General features: G+C 45.1%; 1 protein-coding gene across 2 annotated transcripts in view; it reads left to right on the top strand.

Annotated features, from left to right (window-relative positions):
• LOC120534994 (C-type lectin domain family 10 member A-like) overlaps window positions 1–21,595 on the top strand; it is a 60,667-nt gene that overhangs the window by 26,306 nt on the left and 12,766 nt on the right. For both annotated transcript variants that reach the window (XM_039762501.1, XM_039762500.1), the window contains one exon: window positions 15,006–15,151. In XM_039762501.1, coding sequence (XP_039618435.1) covers window positions 15,006–15,151 — 146 coding nt within the window. The remainder of the gene's footprint in view (window positions 1–15,005; window positions 15,152–21,595) is intronic.

Below are 21,595 nucleotides of genomic sequence, written 5' to 3'. Positions count from 1 at the left end.
ATGGGGAGCCCTGCTGGCTGTAACTGTTAGTTGGGTGTCTTTCCTTTAGCTTCGTCCGGTCAGGATTTTGTTTTTAAAGATTATTGATGGAATTGTTTTAACCTCCAGAGCACTTTGTTTTATTTATTTATTGAAGTTCTGAACACTGCAGTATTTTGACACTTTGATTTCCATTGTTTTGGATTGTTTTAATAAAAGTACTGTTACACTTTTACACCTAATCCTTGCTATGTGCGAGAGTCCTCAGTTGCTTGACTCATCCCTTGGTTACGTTATCAACGGTAGTGGGTTCAAGGGGCTCATAGAAGGAAATACTAGCATGGAGATAACCCACATAGGGATAAAGTAAAATAATCAATTCTTCTGAATATTTTCAGATAAGAGGAGTCCCTAAGTTTGAAGTTCTTTTATTTATGTACATTGTTCGCAATTAACTTCTTTGTGCTTTGCAGGTTTTATTTATTTATGTATGTATGTATGTAAAAAACAAAACATAATAACAAAACACAAGCTAATTAAAGACAAGCACAATGTTCCAAAGTCAATCCAAAGAACTCAAGACTTAGATTGGTACTAGAGAATTAAGAGATGTTCTTCATATAAATTAAAACTGCAAATAAAATAGAAAGGTTCAATCCAGGCTTGGCTTTACTTACATTAATATTACATTGATGGATTATAGCCAAATCAGGAAAACCTCTGAAAAGATCTTTGTAAAGAGAAAAAAAGAGAACATTTTTATAAAATACAGTAGCATTGCAGAAGTGAGTAATTGAATATTTTAAAAGGGTTTAACATATGGGTCTCTAATAGTCATTTTAGTAAGGATAGAACATAAATACTATATATTCATATAATTGTATTCCATTAGTACATGCTTACAGTAATGGCAATTAATATGTAATATTATAGTATGCACGGTATTCTGTTGTATCAGTTAAAATATCAGAGTATATTAATACTCTTTCCTGTTTTGGCAAAAGGCAACTTTCCTTTCTTTACACCTTTTTTCCTTTTATCCCAAACCAAAGCCTTTCTCTCTTAACACTGCAGAGGACTCAAAACTAATTTTCTTTAATTGCTGGTAATGCCGGTAAGGCACATTACCAGAGGCAGAAATTTGGACTTTCACATAGAAAATGTAATTTCTATACCACAGCCGTAGTGTAGCGCCTTTCAAAAGGGATCTACTACCGAGATGATCCATATACATTTTAGCTGCTGTTAGTACTACTTACCTGTTCTGTTACACCATCTTTAAAATGTAGTTTACCCGCAACCACTCCAGTAGTGCTCAATGTACCTTTACTTCTTAAAACGTTAATGTTTTACTGTTTGATAACTTATAGACTACATTTTATTATTTTTCCCTAGCACTCAGTGACCAAAGCTATACACACACATATAGACACATACATATATATACACATATATATACCTGTGTGTATGTTTGTATGTATGTGTTTATATATATATACACACACACACCTATCTACATTGTATATATTTATATATACACACACACACACATATATATAATTTGTGTGTGTGTATATGTATGTATGTATGTGTGTGTATATATGATGTAGATAGGTATGTATATATATATATATATATATATATATATATATATGTGTGTATATGTAGTGTGACAGACAGCCGGGTCCCATGCCTGGCCGAGACGCATCTGCTGCATACGTTCCGGGGGAGCCACCATGGACAGTGCAATGCCTTCCACGGGGCGCCTGGGGGCAGCCTCCCTGGCCGTGGGTCCTTCCTCAGTCTCCCCCGTGGCTCCTTGGGACATGGAGTCCACCACAGCCCGGTTGGGAGATGGGGTGGCCGCTAGGGGGTGCTGCGGAGAGCCAGCCGCCACAATGGCTAACTTACCAGCCCGGAGGTGCAATTAAGACCAGCTGGTCAGGCACCTGGAGCACTTCTGGGTAGGCTATAAAGCAGGCAACCTCCCTCCATTCGTGTCCAGAATTGGAATGAAGAGGACAAGGTTGCCTGGGAGGAGTGGTGGTGCCAGGAAGGGTTGTTTGTGCTGTATCTTGTGCTTTGGTAACTGTGTTGGGCCTGTGGAACATGGGGAAGACGTGCCCCACGGCTGAAGAAAAGAAAATAAAGCCTGTGTGTTTTATACATGTGCCTCTGAGTGGTCTGTGCCGGGTCGGGCGCTATATAGCGCCTTTTACAGTAGATATGTATATAGATATATATATATATGTATATTGATATGAAGATATGTATGTGTATATATATGTATATATGTATGTATATATATGTATATTATATATGTATATATGTACATATATATATTCGTCAGGACCTGTAAAAACCTTGATACGGGCTCGATTAAGCGCTCGAGTTCCTGCAAGTCAATATTATTTATTTCGACCGGCAGAAGACTTACTTCCTCATCTGTCTTCCCTGCCGGCCGGGAGCCAATGAGCACGCCTGCCTTTGGGACTTGGAGTTCTCTAAGGCTGTGGTCGAGGATCGGGTCGCTTTCTTCAGCGGACTGTGGTCTGTCTTATTTTCTTTTACGACATCCCGAACAGCCATTTCCTGACCCTCCTTACCTTTTTGATTTGTGAGCGGTGCTCCGCTCACCTCCCCCTTCCCCTTCGGAATGTCCGAGTCCGTTCCTTCGGGCTCGAAGGTGCAAACAGCGGGACGTGAATCTCCTCCTTCTCAGAATGTACCGGGTTTGCTGCCGTGTCCCTCGTCGGCTGCCGTCATGCGGAAGTCGTCTTCTCTGTGCTCAGGTTCCGACTGGAGCGCGCCGTCGTCTCCGGGACAGTCTTCTTTTCCCCGTGGAGCCTCCAGGTGATCTTCTCCGAGGTACATGCATGGGACAAAGTGATTAATAATAAAAGGATTTTCCATAACATTCCCAGCACGTACCTCAGAGCGCTCGTTGAATCCTGGAGGTTTCTCCGGACTTGAAAGTCAGCTCCTTAACTCCTCCTGAGCGTCAGCCATTGCACACAGGTCACTCCCGCTGGTGATAGTGCTTTGCTTGCCCTTCCTCTTCCCCATATTGGACTCGTTTTTTTCGGGTTCTGGCGATGCTGTGATGATTCCTGATTTCGTAGTCGCCTCGGGGTTCGTTACCCACATAAATATTTTATTCAGGTCCTCTGCAATAGACGCTAGAGTATCCTGCTTGCTACGCCACTGTGGTTGATAGGGGGCGCTCTCACTCCCTTGAACCCCTGTCCACGATTCCAAACACCAGGTAAAAGTCCAACAGTTGACTTTATTAATTCGCCACAGTGCACAAAGCACCCTCTCCTCCACAATACTCATATACTACACAATGATACAATCCTCCAGCTCCCAGACGCATTGCCACCCTTCCACCCAGCTCAGCTCGCCGTCTGGGAGCTCCCACAGTCCTTTTATATCTCCTGACCCGGAAGTTTTCCCAAACCCCAGTCCATGTGATTCTCAATCACTTCCGGGTCAGGTAAAAGCTCTTCTCTTCAACCCGGAAGCCCGTCACTCTTCCTATGATGAACTTCCGGGTCATAGGGCACGAAGAAGTCCTCGGTCCTCCCTGCAGCTCCCTCTTGTGGCCCCCATGGCATCCAACAGGGCTGTGCATTGTCACACACGTGTGCATGGGAAGCAGCTGAAGGGCTTAGGAAATACTGTTTATACATCTGCCCAGGGGGGGGCGGGGTGCACTGACGCTCTTTCTGAGTTCTCTGCAGGTCTTACCGGAAATCCCACCAGGAGCCGCCATTTCCAGGAAGGACACATCACTTCGGTTCCGGCCCCAAGAATGAGGTCACTTCGGTTCCGGCCCCAAGGATGATGTCACTTCCAGTTCCGGCCCAGAGGACGACATCATTTCCGCCCTCTGTGCTATAAAGCTCACTGCCTTTGCTTAGGCAGGCAGTTCTGTTTTGGACTCTGTTGTGTAACAACTGTTTAATTATGCCTCAAAGACTTTTGCAGCGGAAACCGATTAAGCGGGTGGCTGCCCCAAACCTTTCACGCTCTGGTCTCCTCTTCTTACAGTGGCGTAGTCGGCAGGATGGTGTCCCGATGAACCCGGGACACGAACTTCATGGAACCAGGTGGGTGAGTACCGGGGCGAGTTTCAGGGCAGGGAGTGCGCGGAGGGTCAGGAAGGACGCGGTGCAGGCTCTGCTCCATGAGCATAACCCGTGGTTGACCACCCATCTCGTGGAGAAGGTAGAGGGACCCACAGGCGTGGGCTGGCTTCTGGGGAACACACTCGAGTGGCTCAGTATGCTCTCCTTGGCAGGAAAGCCGAGCTGCCCATCGGGACCAAGGTCCCTGTTAGCGATGGGTTGTCCCCAGGCGGCAGGTGAAGGAAATAATAAACTGGGAGTTTAACCCAAACAAAGGGCTGTCAGAGCAGGCTATGGCTCTCTGGCAACAGGTGGGTGAGTGGCTACGGCCATTGAGTTGACCCCCTTACAAATAGTGCAGCAAGTGGCCTGTTTTTTGCTGCTAAAAAAGCTACCCCAGGATTTTGCCCAGCCGGCCTGGGGCGAATTCCATTCTATGGACGAGCTGCTACACCTTGCAAACCCAGAGGCCGGCTGTGAAACCTGGGAGGGCAGAACAGCCGCTCTGTGGACTACCGGGAGCTATGTCCTACTAAAGCAGTCCCTTCCACGCAATCCAGAGCCTGTTCGAAGTCGCCGGGCCGTCTGGCTTGCGACCTGTCGGGAACAAGGCGGACCGTAGGGGACAATGGCGGGGTTGTTTGTGTGCCCTTAGCAATCCCTGGCGGATAAACATACGGGGAGCTTCTTATTAATGGACATAAATAACAGCGCTGTTCGATTCCGGCAGTAACGTGTCTGTCGTTGCTCGCCGTTTTATTCTACCGCAACAGTGGATTAAAAAGAAGACCAGTCTAAAATGTATACACGGAGATATCCGCACATACAATACCGCCCGGTGTTACGTATGTCTCGGAGGAACCCTTCGACAGCTTACCGTGGCGGTGCATCCGGATCCTCCGTTTCCCGTAATCCTCGGGCGAGACTGGTCTGATAGTAACGCGGTAGTTTAGAAAGCATTCCCGAAAACTTATGGCCTCGTTATAGATGACAACGATTCATCTCAAGTTGCTTCCACACCGTGTAATCAGCCGACAGGGAGTGGGGCGGTAGGCCAAGAGAGTGACGAAGACACTCCCGGACCGTCGCGGGCTACTACGTCATCCACTAGCGCCCCGGCAGCGAGGGAGGAATCTCCGCCCCTTGAGGTCAGACCGGACCCGCTCTCTGAGTTGCACTTTCAGTTTAGAGCGACGCCGGCTTCTTTCAAGAGGGAACAGTGGAATGACGACTCTCTGAAACACATAAAGAATGCAGTGGTTCTCGTTAACGCCAACGCACGCATTTGCCCATGCCACAGGGACCTCACTTTGTCGTGATAATGATTTGTTGTATCGGGTCGCTGAACATGAGGGAAGGTCCGGAAGTTGTTGCTAATCCAGCGGACCTACCGGCGGCAGGTTTGCGAAGTTAGCACACTCCCACCTTCTTGGAGGCCATCTCGGCTCCGATAAAACATTAGAGCGAATTAAGCTCCGTTTTTTCTGGCCGGGGATTAATGAGGAGGTTCGCCGCTTTTGCGTTTCCTGTCCGGAATGTCAACTGCGGCAAATTCCTAGGAGGACCGTGCTCCTCTGGTTCCCCTTCCCCTTATTGGCGTTCCCTTTGATAGGATTGGGGTTGACATAGTAGGACCCTAGAACCCTCAGCCGAGGATATAAATATATACTCGTCCTCGTGGATTATGCTACCCGATTCCCTGAAGCCGTTCCGTTGCCGGCTACCACAAAAATATTGCACGGAACTAGTAGGAGTCTTTTCAGTAGGCATTCCTAGAGAAGTCCTGACGGACCAAGGAACGCCTTTTACCTCGGAAACGTTCAAGGAGACTGCCAAGTTACTGAAAATAAAGCATTTAAAGACCTCGGTGTATCATCCTCAAACCGATGGCCTAGTGGAGAGATTTAATCAAACTCTCAAGCAAATGCTACGTAAGGTAGTCAGCAAGGATGGGAGGATTGGGACCAACTCCTCCCCTTGTCCTCTTTGCATATCGGGAAGTTCCTCAAGCCTCTACGGGTTCTCTCCATTTGAATTACTGTACGGAAGACAACCCGGGGTTTATTGGATATTTTAAAGAGGGCTGGGAAGGGGAGGCACAGCCCTCCACTAATATTTTGGAATATATCGCCCAATTGCGCGGTAGATTTGATGCAATAAGACCGATTCTAAAAGTCATATAGAGGAGGCAATCAGCACAGGCCGCCTTTATGACCGTGTACGACTCTCCGGGAGTTCCAACGGGGATCGCGTCATGGTATTGGTACCAACTTCTCACTCTAAACTGCTCGCCATTGGCTAGGCCCCTACGAAATTAAGGAAAGGAAGGGATTGGTTGACTATTTGGTGAAACAGCCCAATCGCCGACCAGCTGAGCGAATATATCATGTAAACCTGCTGAAACCGTGGAAGGAGAGGGTCGATCCCTCCTCCGGACAGCCCTGCTCTCTCTCGCTGAAGTAAGTTCCCTTAATTTCGAGCAGCTATCCCCAGGCAGAAACAAGAGCTCGAAGCAGCTATCCGCTCTGTCCCAGAGGTGGTAAGTGAAAAACCCGGTCGGACCTCTCTGATTGCGCATGACATATTGACTGACCCGGGGTGATCGTCCGTGGCGACCCTACAGACTCCCGGAGGCAAAGAAAGTAGAAGTGGAACTGGAAATCAAGCGAATGCTGGCACTAGGAGTAATCGAGGAAAGTAGTAGTCCCTGGTCCAGTCCCATCGTCTTGATTGCTAAGCCTGACGGCAGTTGGAGGTTTTGCAATGACTTCCGTCGGCTAACCAAGTTTCCATTTGATGCTTATCCCATGCCTCGCGTGGATGACCTCCTCGAGAGACTGGGACCAGCCAAATTCTTGACTACACTTGACATGACAAAGGGGTACTGGCAGGTTCCTTTAGCGGAGTCCGCGAAGGAAAAAAACGCGTTTAGCACTCCTAGCGGACACTGGCAGTATCGTGTCCTTCCATTCGGGTTACACGGGGCGCCTGCGACTTTTCAGCGTCTGGTGGACAAAGTGCTCCGGCCCCATAACTCGTTCTGTGCTGCCTATCTGGATGACGTTGTCATCTATTCCAGCACCTGGAAGGAACACATACAGCAGGTCACAGCAGTATTACGGACACTGGGGGAGGCCGGGCTCCGAATCAACCCCAAGAAATGTTTCTTTGGATTGAGGAAGCCAAATATTTGGGCTACCTAGTGGGCGGGGTACTGTGAGGCCACAGTGTTCCAAGTTGCAAGCCATAATGGCCTGGCCCGTCCAAACCAAGCGGCAAGTCCAATCCTTTCTCGGTTTGGCGGGTACTACCGCCGGTTTGTGCCTCGCTTCTCCGAGAGCGCGCCTTGACCGACTTGACAAAGAAAAGAGCTCCTAATACGGTGGTATGGTCTGATAAAGCGGGGGCTGCATTCAGTGACTTAAAAAGGGCTCTGACTTCAGCACCTATCTTGATCTCCCCTAACTTCTCTCTCCCTTTTATCCTCCAGGCGGACGCTTCGGACACAGGCTTGGGTGCCGTGTTGAGCCAAAGCGTCGACGGTGTTGAACACCCCGTTATGTACCTGAGCCGGAAACTGTTGGACAGGGAGACCAGGTACGCGGCGGTGGAGAAAGAGGCTCTGGCGATCAAATGGGCGGTAACTCAGCTGCGGTACTACCTCTTGGGTCGCGTGTTCACTCTGGTGACGGATCATGCACCTCTGAAGTGGATGGCCCTTCACAGGGAGTCGAATCCACGGGTCACGAGGTGGTTTCTTGACCTGCAGCAGTACAAGTATACGCTTCGTTCATCGACAGGGGTCTCTTCATGCCAACGCCGATGCCCTCTCCGGGCCCACGACCTCGGTGCAGGTCGCCCGACCCGGCGGGTCTGGGCTGAGGGGAGTCTTGTCACCTGCGTGTGCATGGGAAGCAGCTGAAGGGCTTAGGAAATACTGTTTATACATCTGCCCAGGGGCGGGTGCACTGACGCTCTTTCTGAGTTCTCTGCAGGTCTTACCCGGGAAATCCCACCAGGAGCCGCCATTTCCAGGAAGGACACATCACTTCCGGTTCCGGCCCCAAGAATGAGGTCACTTCGGTTCCGGCCCCAAGGATGATGTCACTTCCAGTTCCGGCCCAGAGGACGACATCATTTCCGCCCTCTGTGCTATAAAGCTCACTGCCTTTGCTTAGGCAGGCAGTTCTGTTTTGGACTCTGTTGTGTAACAACTGTTTAATTATGCCTCAAAGACTTTTGCAGCCGGGAAACCGCATTAAACGGGTGGCTGCCCCAAACCTTTCTACGTCTCTGGTCTCCTCTTCTTACAGCATAAAAACCACATTGTCCATGATGCCCTGCTGGTCTTCTGGGGACCTCCATGCTGCAAGGAGGGCTCCACCTGGCGGCTTGGGGGTATTGGCCGGGATAAACAGCCGGCCATCCTCCAAAATATACATATATTGTCACACACGTGCGCATGGGAGGCAACTAAAGGGCTTAAATGAAGGCAGTTCGGAGGCATGCCGGGATGTGGCAGAGTGCACTGACTCTTTTTCTCACTTCCCTGTAGACCAATCCTGGGAGACTCCACCTGGCTCTCTTGACATCACTTCCGGGACCGAACCAATGGAAACAGACCTTTCCAGCTCCGGCCCCCCTGATGTCACGTCCGGGCCTGATCCAATGAGTGATGAACACATGCCCAATCGTTATGAACTCACTTCCTGTCTTCCCCTTTAAAAGCCTGCTCTTTTCCCCCTTTCCCTCAGTCTTGTTTTGGACTCCGTTGTATGCACTTCAGTGTTGGTTATTGTGACTAAAACGTCTTTTGCAGCCGGGATACCATAATACACGGGTGGCTGCCCCCTTTATCTGTTCATGTCTCGTTATTGTGGCAATATATATATATATATATATATATATATATATATATATATATATATGACAGCAACACTCATAACAGTGACAAAACAATTACATTGACAATCATGTTACGTTATTTTCAAAATTTTTCTTTTTCTTTTTCTTTCCTTCTTTAACACACTACTTCTCCGCTGCGAAGCGCGGGTATTTTGCTACTTAATAATATATACTTCTAATACATGCTTACACAAATGGCTAATAATATGTAATATTATAGGTTGTACAGCATACTATTATCAGTTAAAATATCAGAGTTGATCAATATTTATATCATACATACATATACTCTTATTTATAAACATTTTTTTCACTCTTTCTTCCCCAAAAAGGATGAAAGAGAAAGAAAAACAAAACACGTTTATATTAACCAAAATGATTTTTACAGATTGGAGAGGTTAAGCAAAAGTCTTTCAAATTATTGAAATTCTTCCTTGTATTCCCCTCATTGAAGTTTACTGTCCAATACTGACTTCAGGCATCCTATTTATGAACTCTGCAAAAATCCTTAATAGGGCCTGTTCATGTTTTTAAAATTTTGGTAACTATTCCTTTTAACTCTTTGAGTAGCAGAAGATGTGGATGTCACCATCCACAATTACTTTGAGCCCAGCTGGGAACAAACAACTATATTTGATAACTGCTTTAATGTTAGCTTTGTGCAAATGTGGCTTGATACTGTATAAAATCAACCTTCTATTCTGCGTTCATTGCAGAAAACAATCTGGAAATATACAGATTCAGTTGGTTTCAAACAAGATCCCCCTCTTCACTTTTATGTGAAGTAGCGTATTTTTTTATCACACAGGATTTTAAAAAAGAATATCCCATGAATTTCACTGAATTACCATATTCTACTGTTTCTGAATCTCCCACAAGATTCTTCCTTCTTGATCTGCCTTTATACTCCAGAAATTTATTAAGAGGTGTTCTACTGTACATTATTTTCTAAAGTGGGTTTTCTTCAGTCGTCAGGGTCATTATGTTTCGGTCCATCCGACGCGGCCAGGTTGCACCTCAGACTGTCCAGGAGCTCAGTGCTGCCCTTGTCCAGATCTGGGAGGAGATCTCCTAGGACACCATCCATCGTCTCATTAGGAGCATGCACCGACATTGTAAGGCATGCATACAAGCACGTGGGGGGCCATACAAACTATTGAGTTGTTGGAATGAAATTTTGGCAAAGTGGACTAGCCTGCCGCAACATTTTTTCACTTTGATTGTCGGGGTGTCTTTGAATTCAGCCCTCTATAGGTTGATAATTTTAATTTTCATCAAACGATGTGGCATCCTTATGTTCCTAACACCCAGTCCATATCAGTATAGATATCCAGTATGATTTTTTTCCATTGAGATCTGATGCGTTTTCAAAGTGTTCCTTTAATTTTTTTGAGCAATTTATATTCTAGTGGATGCCTGGAGCCCTTACCCAGTCGAGACAATCTGAGGATGGAAGGGCTGGGGGGAACAGACTCCCACATGCCGACAGAGGGCAGCCCCCTAGGCTTACAGCGGAGCCACAGGTTATGAACATGGAAGCTAAACCCTGCTGGGGCCCATGGCCACCACCAGTGGATGCCTGATCATTTACAGGGCCCTATTTGGAAGAAGCTCGTTGGGCACCTGGGCTCCTACCGGGTGCCTTATAAAGGCAGTCAGTCACCACCACTCAACAGCCTGAGTGAGGAGGAGGAAGACGAAGCTGTTGATGAGTAGTGGAGGTGGAAGGACTGAAGGCAAAGGGAATGTGTTGTGCTCTGTGAGCATTGTGTCCTGGATTATTTAAATAAACTGTGTGCTCTATGGCAAAATCATGTCCTGCCTGTCTGTGTTGGGGATAGGGTGGCTGTACACGCCCTGGGCTTCACAAGGAATCGTTATACTAAGGGTGCAGTTGTTAGTGTTGTGAGGGGTTGGCTGAATGCACGCTAAGGATATGCCGTTGAATCATCTGCTGTCTTTTTGCTGCTTGCGAGCTGCCTGTTCTGCTTGTCGCATGTTATTGTTTTAAGAGCTGGGAGCACATGATGCTTGTCTGCCAAATGCAATCCAACAACTGCTAGGGTAGATGTCTAACCTATGCGTGATGTTGTAAAAACAGTAATTGTCCTTTATTTCTGGCCCCGGGCCACATCTTGCAGGATGTTTAACGCTGCTAGCGATGTGAAAGGGGAGGGGGGGCAGCTGCTGTTGTTCTGCCCTTTGATCTTTTTAAAGCCTGTACAGCCGCTCTCCTTTTGCCACTTCATGTCTCTGATGCTCACGTTGTGCTCGCTTCTCTGTGATCATAAATATACACCTGACCGAATTGTGTTTTCTTTGAAATTAAACTTGTCATTGCTTTAACTATTGCGGGACCACAGATTCTAATAGCATATGCGCCATTATTGTGTAAATCTACGTTTTGTGCATTGAATGATGCAAATATGAAAAGACTTTGTTTTCTGCTCTTTGTCTTTTATTTCTGACTTCGCTTTGTCCTGCTAAATTGATAATTGATGATAAATTTCCTTTTGTTTGCACAAATGCAATTTTGTAATTGTCAACGTTTCATTTATAACATATTGTCCTTAACAAGTGTAAAAGGCGCTATATAGTGCCCGACCCAGCACAGACCACGCAGAGGCAACGTGTACAAAACACACAGGCTTTTATTTTTCTTCAGCTGTGTGACACGTCTTCCCTGTGCCACACAGCCCAAACACAGTCTCAAAGCACCAAACAAACCACAAACCACAATTCTCCTTCACCTTCTCTTCCACCACTCCTCTGCAAGCTTAGTCCTCCTCCTCCCAACCCTGGCTTTCCGAGTGGTGGTGGCTGGGCCCTTTTATAGCCCACCCGGAAGCGTTCCAGGTGATTAACCACCTGGTCCTAATTGAACTTCCGGGCAGGGCTGAAAGCTCGTCCAGCCGGGCTGTGGGAAGCAGGCAGCTCCCCCTAGCGCCCACGCCGGACCCCAACCAAGCTGTGGAGGACTCCATCTCCCATGGAGCCCTGCGGGCAGTTGGGGAGTCACCGTCGGCCAGGGAGGCTGACACCAAGCGTCCCAGGGGAGGTATTGGACTGCCCATGGCAGCTCCCCCGGAACATCAGTAGCAGGGGCGTCCCTGCCGGGCATGGGACCTGGCTGTCCTTCACAGGTCCCCTCCCTCAGATGAGGCTTGTGGGGCTCATTGGCCTGCCCTGTGAGGGCCGGTCCTCTCCAGGACAGGGAGTCGGCATCCTTGGCTCCACGGCTGCGCCCTGTAAAAACATAATGAACAGGTCTGGGGGTGCTGCCCCGACGTCCCCTGCCACTCGGACGTCCTCCTTGGACAACCCCTCCAGACATGACCAGCATGACCACAGGAATAACACAACCGACCCTCTCCAGCTCGACCCTTGCGGGAACGGAAGCAGGCAGGAAACTCCTGCCCCTTCGCCCACTCCGGGGAGGGCTTGTGAGGTGTTCGCCCCTCCGCAGTGTAGCCCTCCTGTACTGTCACACTGTCGGGCTTTCGCTGCACCTTGTCAGGAGTCCCCGACCTCTTTGTCCGACGACCGCGAGACCGGTGCAGGCAGAGGGGACGGAGTTGTTTGGCAGCCGACATCCACCTATGCCTCTCCGCACGTTCCTCCGCCACAGTATCGGTCCCCATGGCGGCGTCTTGTGTAGTGGCCGTGGCCTGGCAAGCGGAACTGATCATAACCGCAGCCGTTGCGCCCCGCCCCCTTTCCTCTACGGCCCAGGTTTCACTCACCTGCACTGCTCTGTCCTGCTGGTAGGAGGCTGGCCTTTCGCCGGCACAAAGCCATTCAGACAGGGCTCCGCACGGGCTGTCGAGCTTCTTCTCAAGCGCCTCCTTCGTCTCCTGCAGGACCTGAAACACTTTCAATAAGGACTGTAGGGCCAGGACAACGGATTGTACCTCCCCTACAGCCCAGGAAATGTTAATAGTTTCGCGACCGCGCGCCATCAAGACCCTGCGGAACCTCCGCAGGTCTGTTTGGGAGTCCGAGAGGCTCGGGGAGAAGGCCCGTCACCCCCGCCTGCGAACTTTCCTCGGCGGGCGACTGACAAACTCCCCCGTCCCCTTTACCTGTTTCGGAGAGGAGCTCCTGCTCCTCTAGCTGAGTCACCACGTCGGGTAATTCCTCCGGGCTCTCCTCCTCCGGCTGGGTAATCGGGCCGAAGAGAAGACACAGCCCAGCCTTGCTCTCTCCCGAGCTGGCTCCGCCGTCACGCCATGGACACCCGTCCCCCTGCCCGCATCGGGTGCTTCGCCCCTCGGCGTCTAGGAGGTAGGATGACCCACAGGCGGAAAAACATACCCGCGGGCCCGTCACCTACCTCCGGTTGCAACCCGTGCAGCGGACTAGCGTGGCGGCGTCTGCCAGTTGGCCTCTGTGTCCGCCCGGCCTTATTTTTCCCCATGGCGCGGTGCCTCTAGGAGTCCTTAGGCGGCCTCAGTTGTGCTGTGTTGTGCTGCGCTGGCTGGCTTGCTTGCAGCTGCGAGTGCGTTCTCCTAGCGCTGTGCTGCGCGTGTCCGCCGGCAAGTTGTGCAGGCGCTGTGCCTCGCGCTTCGGCCTCAGTGGCGCTCTCGTCGGGAGCGTGCCCTGCTGCAGTCCAAAGGGCACTCTCAGCGCTGTACTCAAAATAGAGCACACTCTCTGCCTCAGGAGTGCGCTCGGCGCTGTGTGCGCTCCTGCGCTGAGCTACACGTGCCCCCAGGTGTTGTGCCGGGCCGTTACACACAATTTTTATGCAGGTCCCGGTCCAAATGGACGGTCCGGAATCCTGACGACTACGCCAATGTGAAGTATAGCGGCCCGAACACACACAGACGGACACCGTTTTAATCATCACCCACGTTTATTTACACAATGCTATACAAAAGTCAAGTGCACCGCCACCAAACCCCCAGCTCCCCAAAGTCCACAAACACAGTCCTCTTCACACAAATACTCAGGCCTCTCTTCGCCTCCTCTGCCTCGACCTTGTCCTCCTCCTCACCCGACTCCAGCCTTGATTTCAGAGGAGGCGGCTCCTTAAGTAGGTGGCTGATTGGTGACCACACCCAGCCACCTGCCACACAAGCTTTATATGCACTGAGACAACTGTATCTGTGTGTGCTGCTTCCCATTACACTACTGATTTTTTTTTTGCTGGCCATGCTCTGATATTGCTTGTAAGTAGGGCTTGTCTTATAAGAATCTCATGTTCTATATCTCCGTGATCTTTCGTCTCACAGGTCTTTTATTTGTCTTCTGTGATCTTAACGTGAAGATCACGTATCATCTCCTAGTCAATCCCTCCCACTAGATTTTTTTTATAATAGAGAGAAAGGACTGACTAGGATGAACAAGATGAAGTGGATAAAGTTGCTTAAATAAAAAAAGATCATTTAAAATAAAGAATACCTGTCCTGTGGTTTGCCCATTTCCTAAATTGTGTTTGTGATGGAATGAACAGCAAGATTGTGATTCACAAATCGTAACAATTATGATTGATTACATAGATTCTAATAGCTACTTCCTCCCATAGGCCTTCATTTGCAATTTAAGAAAATGTATACATGTTTCAGTCATCTGTCTTTTGCATTTTTATTTGTCTTTAATGCTGCCTTATTAAATTGCTTTTCATTCATATTATATTCCATTCACTGTATGTGTTGTGTATGTGTTGGAGCACTGGAGGTGCTGATGCCTGGGGAACAGTTGTCTTAATCTGGCCTTGGGTTTATAACCAGGTAGACAGTGTTTCTGAACTAAAAAGTTACTAAAAATATCTAGTAAAACAAAAGACAATATTTCAAGAAGTAACAAAACTAAACAAACTAATTTTTCAGGTAAGAAGTACAAGTTGAGATAAGATGGTTACATTCAGTAATCATGTTGCATGTTGTTGATTAGCATACAGTATGAAAGTAAGAATTTTACTGTACTCTGTACTTGTGACAGTAGACTCTATAAACCTATAGTTATTTATCTGCCATTTCTTATTTACAGCTAATCACAAAGAACTGCAATGGTGGGATCACAAGGGAAAATCATATTATTTTGAAAATTCTGACAGAAAAGGATGGGCTTATGCTGACATGTTTTGCAAAAAGAGAGGTTCAAACCTCACTATAATTAAGAAAAATGAGGAAATGGTAAGATTATTCTCTATTATATTTTAAATCCAGATTTTTTTTTCACAACAGAACCATTAGAAAGCACATATTCTTCAGTTACCAAGTGAAAATATTCATGAAGTGGTACAAACCCAGTGAAATCTGAGACCATGTCAGCAAATAATTCATTCTAAGGAAAGGAAAGGGACAGAGAACAGATCCTTGAGGTACAACTTGAAGAGAACTTACTTATAATCTACCAATTATATCAAAATTCTTTCTATCAGATCGATATTATTTTAACAAGGACAGTATATTAAGATTTGCTGTATCAAAGGGCACATTACGATTTTTTTTAATACATTTTGTTAATCCCTGATGAGAAATTGTGTTTTTAAAAAGATGGATGTCAGAGCACAGGGAGTAAGATGAAGCAAATAAAAGATGGTGATTGACTTCTTACAACATTAGAGTCTCAGTGTTATGTAACATGCAAAAACCTGATTGCAAAGTTTTGTAAAGATCCTATGTAACTAAATATGTCTGAAGCTGCTTAGTGACAATCCCTTCCAGCATATGAATAGGAGATTGGAGATTGGCCTGAAGGTATCAGAACAGAATGGGTTAAGACCAGGTTTCCTAAGAAAAGGTGTAACAGCGGCAGTGTTAACACTAGAATTACCAGAGCCTACGAAAAAACTTGTAATTCCGTCCCACCTTAAATTGCTTCTTAAATCCCTTCACACCTCTCCGCCAGCGTCCTTTGTTCTCTAAATGTGCTGATAAAGAGAAGCTAGGAGCAGCCGGCTATTCCATCCCCCCACCAATTTAGAACGTGCACGAACTTCTCCCAGCTCATGCCTTGATTGAGTATCTGGGAGTGAAGTGGAGTTTTAGAGTGGAAATAATAGATCGTTATTTGGAACACACGCATTTCATGTCTGTTCCTTTTCTACAGTAATCTGTGTCAACACATTGTTAAAACAGAAACGTTTTTTATATTCTAGTAGTAGATGACAAAATGTAGGCATAAACTATATAATGTATGAAGCCTGAAGTCCAAATAGCAAAGAAACATTTTCACAAGAATAACACAATTGCGCTTTTATTCAAAAACTAGCAGAATACCCGCGCTTCGCAGCGGAGAAGTAGTGTGTCAAAGAAGTTATGAAAAAAGAAAAGGAAACATTTTAAAAATAACGTAAGATGATTGTTAATGTAATTGTTTTGTCACTGATATGAGTGTTGCTGTCATATATATAGACACAGACACACACACATACACAGACACACACACATACATATATACAGTATATATACATATACATATATATGCATATATATACATATACATATATATATATATACATATACACATATATACATATGCATATATAGCAAAATACCCGCGCTTTGCAGCAGAGAAGTAGTGTGTTAAAGAAGTAATGAAAAAGAAAAGGAAACATTTTAATAATAATGTAACATGATTGACAATGTAATTGTTTTGTCATTGTCATGAGTGTTGCTGGCATATATATATATATATATATATATATATATATATATATATATATATATATATATATATATATATATATATATATATATATATAGTAATCCTCTATATATCGCTTTGACTTTCACGGTTTCACTCTATCGCAGATTTTAAATGTAAGCATATCTAAATATATATCATGGATTTTTCGCTGGTTCGCTGCTTTCTGCGGACAATGGGTCTTTTAATTTAGGTTAAATGCTTCCTCAGTTTGATTGCCCAGTTGATTTCATACAAGGGACGCTATTGGCGGATGGCTTAGAAGCTACCCAATCAGAGCATGTATTATATATTAACTAAAACTCCTCAATGCTATAAGATATGCTTCCCGCGCTGTGCTTGTTTGCTTCTCTCTATCTTTCTCACTCTCTCTGCCTGACGGAGGGGGTGTGAGCAGAGGGGCTGTTTGCACAGAGGACACGGACGCTTCTCTACAAAATGCCGCTTTATCGCGGTGCTTCTGTATACTTAAAAGCATGTATTGATTTTTTGATTGTTTGCTTTTCTTTCTGCTCTCTCTGACATTCTCTGCTCCTGACACGCTCCTTTATGACGCCGCTCCTTTGAAGATAAGATATGTTTGCTTTCTTTTAATTGTGAGAAAGAACTGTCATTTCTGTCTTGTCATGGAGCACAGTTTAAACGTTTGACTAAAGGGTGTTATTTCATGTCTAGAGGGCTCTAATAATGTTAACAGGGTGGGAGAGTTTATAAGGGCTTAAAATATATAAAAATAACTACACAAACATATGGTTTCTACTTGCGGATTTTCACCTATCGCTGGGGGTCTGGAGCATAACCCAGCGATCGAGGAGGATTACTGTATATATATATATATATATATGTATATATACACACATATCTACATATATACAGGCACACATTTACATACACCTATATCTATCTATCTATCTATCTATCTATATATGTATATCTATATCTATATCTATCTTATATATCTATCTACATGTATATATCCATCTATCTATATAATATATATATATATATCTATATATATATATATATATATCTATATATATATATATCCATCTATCTATCTATATATCCATCTATATATATATATATATATATATATACACATATCTCCTTTGGGGTGCGAGGAGCTGTTGCTGGGGGTGCCAGAATCCACTGAGGAAGAAAAATTTAAAACATTATTTGTACAAAATCTTAATTTATCTATCCATTCCTAAATAATTAATTGGGCAGGCTATTTTGTATCAGTGCAATATGCTGCTTGTTAAAACGGATGACTCGTAATCTTACGTGCACTTAGTGCTGCGTGGGTATTATGAACTATCGTATTTGTTCAAGTTCTATTTAAATTTTAAATATAAGTAATTTTTATTTGGTCGACAGAAATATGTTTAGTAGGAATGAAAGTTAAATTTAATCATCATTGCATAAATTTTTCTTCACCATAGAAATTTAAAGACTAAATCCAACTTCCATTCCTACCAAAGATATTTCTGGCGACTAAATAGAACCTACTGTAGTATATCCAAATTCGAGCTATTGAGCTGTCGCCTGCCTGCCTGCGTCACCCTCGCTTTGCTCTTACTTTTTTTCCGTTCATTTAATCTTGGCTAGTCGCGGAAATATTATAACATGGAAGGAGGATTACACCGAGTATGGCTTTACCAAAACAATCATTGATGTCGAATAAAGTATCTATGATTCCTAAAGCTGAAATTGGTGATCTGGTTTTCTGTGTTAACCTCATATTTTTTCATACTTCTTCCCAAACAGGGGTTGCGAGAGTAAAATGAATCATTAAGCGCTGAGATATATATATTGAATATATTGAAATAGTTTAAACTATCAAATAATGCAAACAGTACGTGGCACGTGCTTCGCCCTAATTCTGGGCTCATCAGGCAGTACACACGCACTGCACCCACTCTCGCGAATCGAACCTAAGACGTCAGCGCTAAAGGTGAAGCCTCTCATGTTGCGCTTTGGTGTGTGGGTCGTTTATTTGACAGTATTGTAGATCGTGGTGTATGTATATATATATATATATATAACTTTTGAGAATTCAACGTATAGTTTTGTCCAGGAGGAAAGCAATGTTGCCTCAAATCAATGGCAACCTTTTGTAGGGTGTGTCCCTGAGACTTATTAATTGTCATCGCGAAGCAGAGCCTTACTGGAAATTTGAGGCATTTCAATTCAAATGGGAGATCAGAGGGTATAACGGTGATGCCAGCAATACATTCAGAGTGTTGCGCTCTGCTTTTTCTGTGTAGCTGCCTTCACACAGCCTCTCCGCTGCTTTATAAACGAACGCCATAGAAAGCCATCACCTTGTAAATTGTGTAAGGCGTTTTTTGAACAGGTTTGATGCATGGAAGTGATCACTCGTACTGCGTTCAGTAAGTTCTCGTGAGCTGCTATCTTGTGTGATGTTGCGATGTCTACGGCTTAATTTAATGTTATCTAAGACCGGTACTTAAAAGTTTCTGGCTGCACTCCGGTTGTAATATGACGAAGCTGCTGAGCTCACTTTTGAGAATGCAAGTATAGTTGTCCAGGAGAAAAGCAATCTTGCCTGAAATCAATGGCATCGTTTTGTAGGGTCTGTCCTTGAGACTTATTACTTGTCATCGCGCAGCTGAGCCTTACAGGAAATTGGAGGTATCTGAATTGGAATAGGAGATTAGAGGGTATAAAGGGGGCGTGAGGAATACATTGAGTGTGGAGAAACTCTAGAGACAGCGTGTGTATTAACTTGTGGATTTTTCTGTGAGTATTTGGTGGGAGTGTGATGAAGTTGCTTCGGAAGACGCCGTTAGCCGCGGAGCTCAGCTCAGAGCGAAATGAGGTAAATGGGAGGGATATGATGACGTGACTCCCCAACCGCGTTAACTGTCAATCCCCACAAACACAGTCTCTCGGAATTTGCATAAGCACACCCCTTCACCTGCAATTTTAACTTAGTTACAAAGTGATCAAAACTCTCGTTTATATCCTGCGTCCTCTCATTAAACTTGTATCCCGCATTACCTGTGGGCATAAGAAACACCAGCGGCACCCTGTCTATTAACTTAATTTAAAGTTTAGGTTTACACCTTTCTTTCCAAAGTAGCAGCACTCATTAATATGGTAGTATATGTCACTCGCTCGCTTCTTATTGTTTCTGCCTTCTCAATTATATAATGCATGTTTTATAATGCATGTTTTCTTCAGCGCGTTTTGGAGCTCTTCCTGGTTTTCTACGTAGTGCGTTGACAGTCAGTTCACGTGATTACGTGGGAGGCGTGATGATGTCACACAAAACTCCGCCCCCCACGGAACTGGCTGAACTCCATTACAGTAAATGGAGAAAAATACCTTCCAGTTATGACCATTACGCGTAGAATTTCGAAATGAAACCTGCCCAACTTTTGTAAGGAAGCTGTAAGGAATGAGCCTGCCAAATTTCAGCCTTCCACCCACACGGGAAGTTGGAGAATTAGTGATGAGTCAGTCAGTCAGTCAGTCAGTCAGTCAGTGAGTGAGTCAGTGAGGGCTTTGCCTTTTATTAGTATAGATATAACTGCAGAAACAAAAAGCCGCCTTAACAGGAGACATTGACAACAGTTTATTGTAACTCCCTCTGTGGTTCAAAAGAATCAGTTCCCACTTGGGAATCAAGAGGTCACGAGTTCGATCCTGTGCCCCTCCGTTTTGAGAAGTAAACTGCTCTTAGTCTTACTGTTTTAAAATAAAAGCATACATTTGATTTCAGTCTGTAACAGCCGGTGCAATTTATGATCCTTGTAAAGGTTAGCTTTTTTTTTTTTATTCTCTTTTCATTCTCTCAGTCGTGTTCAGAATCAATCCATACAACCCCATCTGAAACCACAGCATAGAGAGAAGTGTGTACATTACTTCTTACAGGAAAAGGAGATGGAAAAAGTGCACTTGAATAAAAGTGCAGTTTTGTTATACTTTTACACCAATATATGTTCCTGTGTTTGAACGACACGGGCAGATGGGGAGTGTCTGATGATTGCATATAGCGCCGAAGTTACTGCTCTTTACCATTCTTTCCTCTGCATGTCCTGGAGTATAAAAGAAACAGCATACAGCAACATGTGGGGACTGGCAGGAACACTCAATAAAACTGAATAAAAAGAAAATCAAGTGACGGTAAGATACGAAGAAGGCAGCTTCTACAGTGTTTGTGTGTCAGAACCTTCGGGGGAATTGGGGGTTAGTATGCATCGTGGTACACTGCAGAGCTATAGCGCGTCTTTAGTGAAAACAGCCGTGTCAGATGGGGTTGTATGGATTGATTCTGAACGCGACTGAGAGAATTAAAAGTGAATAAAAAAAGCTAACCTTTACAAGGATCATAAATTGCACCGGCTGTTACAGACTGAAATCAAATGTATGCTTTTACTCTAAAACAGTAAGACTAAGAGCAGTTTACTTCTCAAAACGGACGGGCGCAGGATCGAACTCGTGACCTCTTGATTCCCAAGCAGGGGCTGAGTCTATTGAACCACAAGAGGCAGATACAATAAACTGCTATCAATGTCTCCTGTTAAGGCGGCTTTTTGTTTCTGCAGTTATATTTTTGAATAAAAGCGCAATTGTGTTATTCTTGTGAAAATGTTTCTTTGCTATTTGGACTTCAGGCTTCATACACTATATAGTTTATGCCTACATTTTGTCATCTACTACTAGAATTTAAAAAACGTTTCTGTTTTAACAATGTGTTGACACAGATTACTGTAGAAACGGAACAGACATGAAATGCGTGTGTTCCAAATAATGATCTATTATTTCCACTCTAAAACTACACTTCACTTCCAGATACTCAATCAAGCTGAAGTTCGTGCATGTTCTAAATTGGTGGGGGGATGGAATAGCCGGCTACTCCAAGCTTCTCTTTATCAGCACATTTAGAAGACAAAGGACGC

The sequence above is a fragment of the Polypterus senegalus genome, chromosome 9, assembly GCF_016835505.1.
Source record: "Polypterus senegalus isolate Bchr_013 chromosome 9, ASM1683550v1, whole genome shotgun sequence".
Classification (NCBI taxonomy): domain Eukaryota; kingdom Metazoa; phylum Chordata; class Cladistia; order Polypteriformes; family Polypteridae; genus Polypterus; species Polypterus senegalus.
This window is presented reverse-complemented; position numbering and strand designations above follow the sequence as displayed.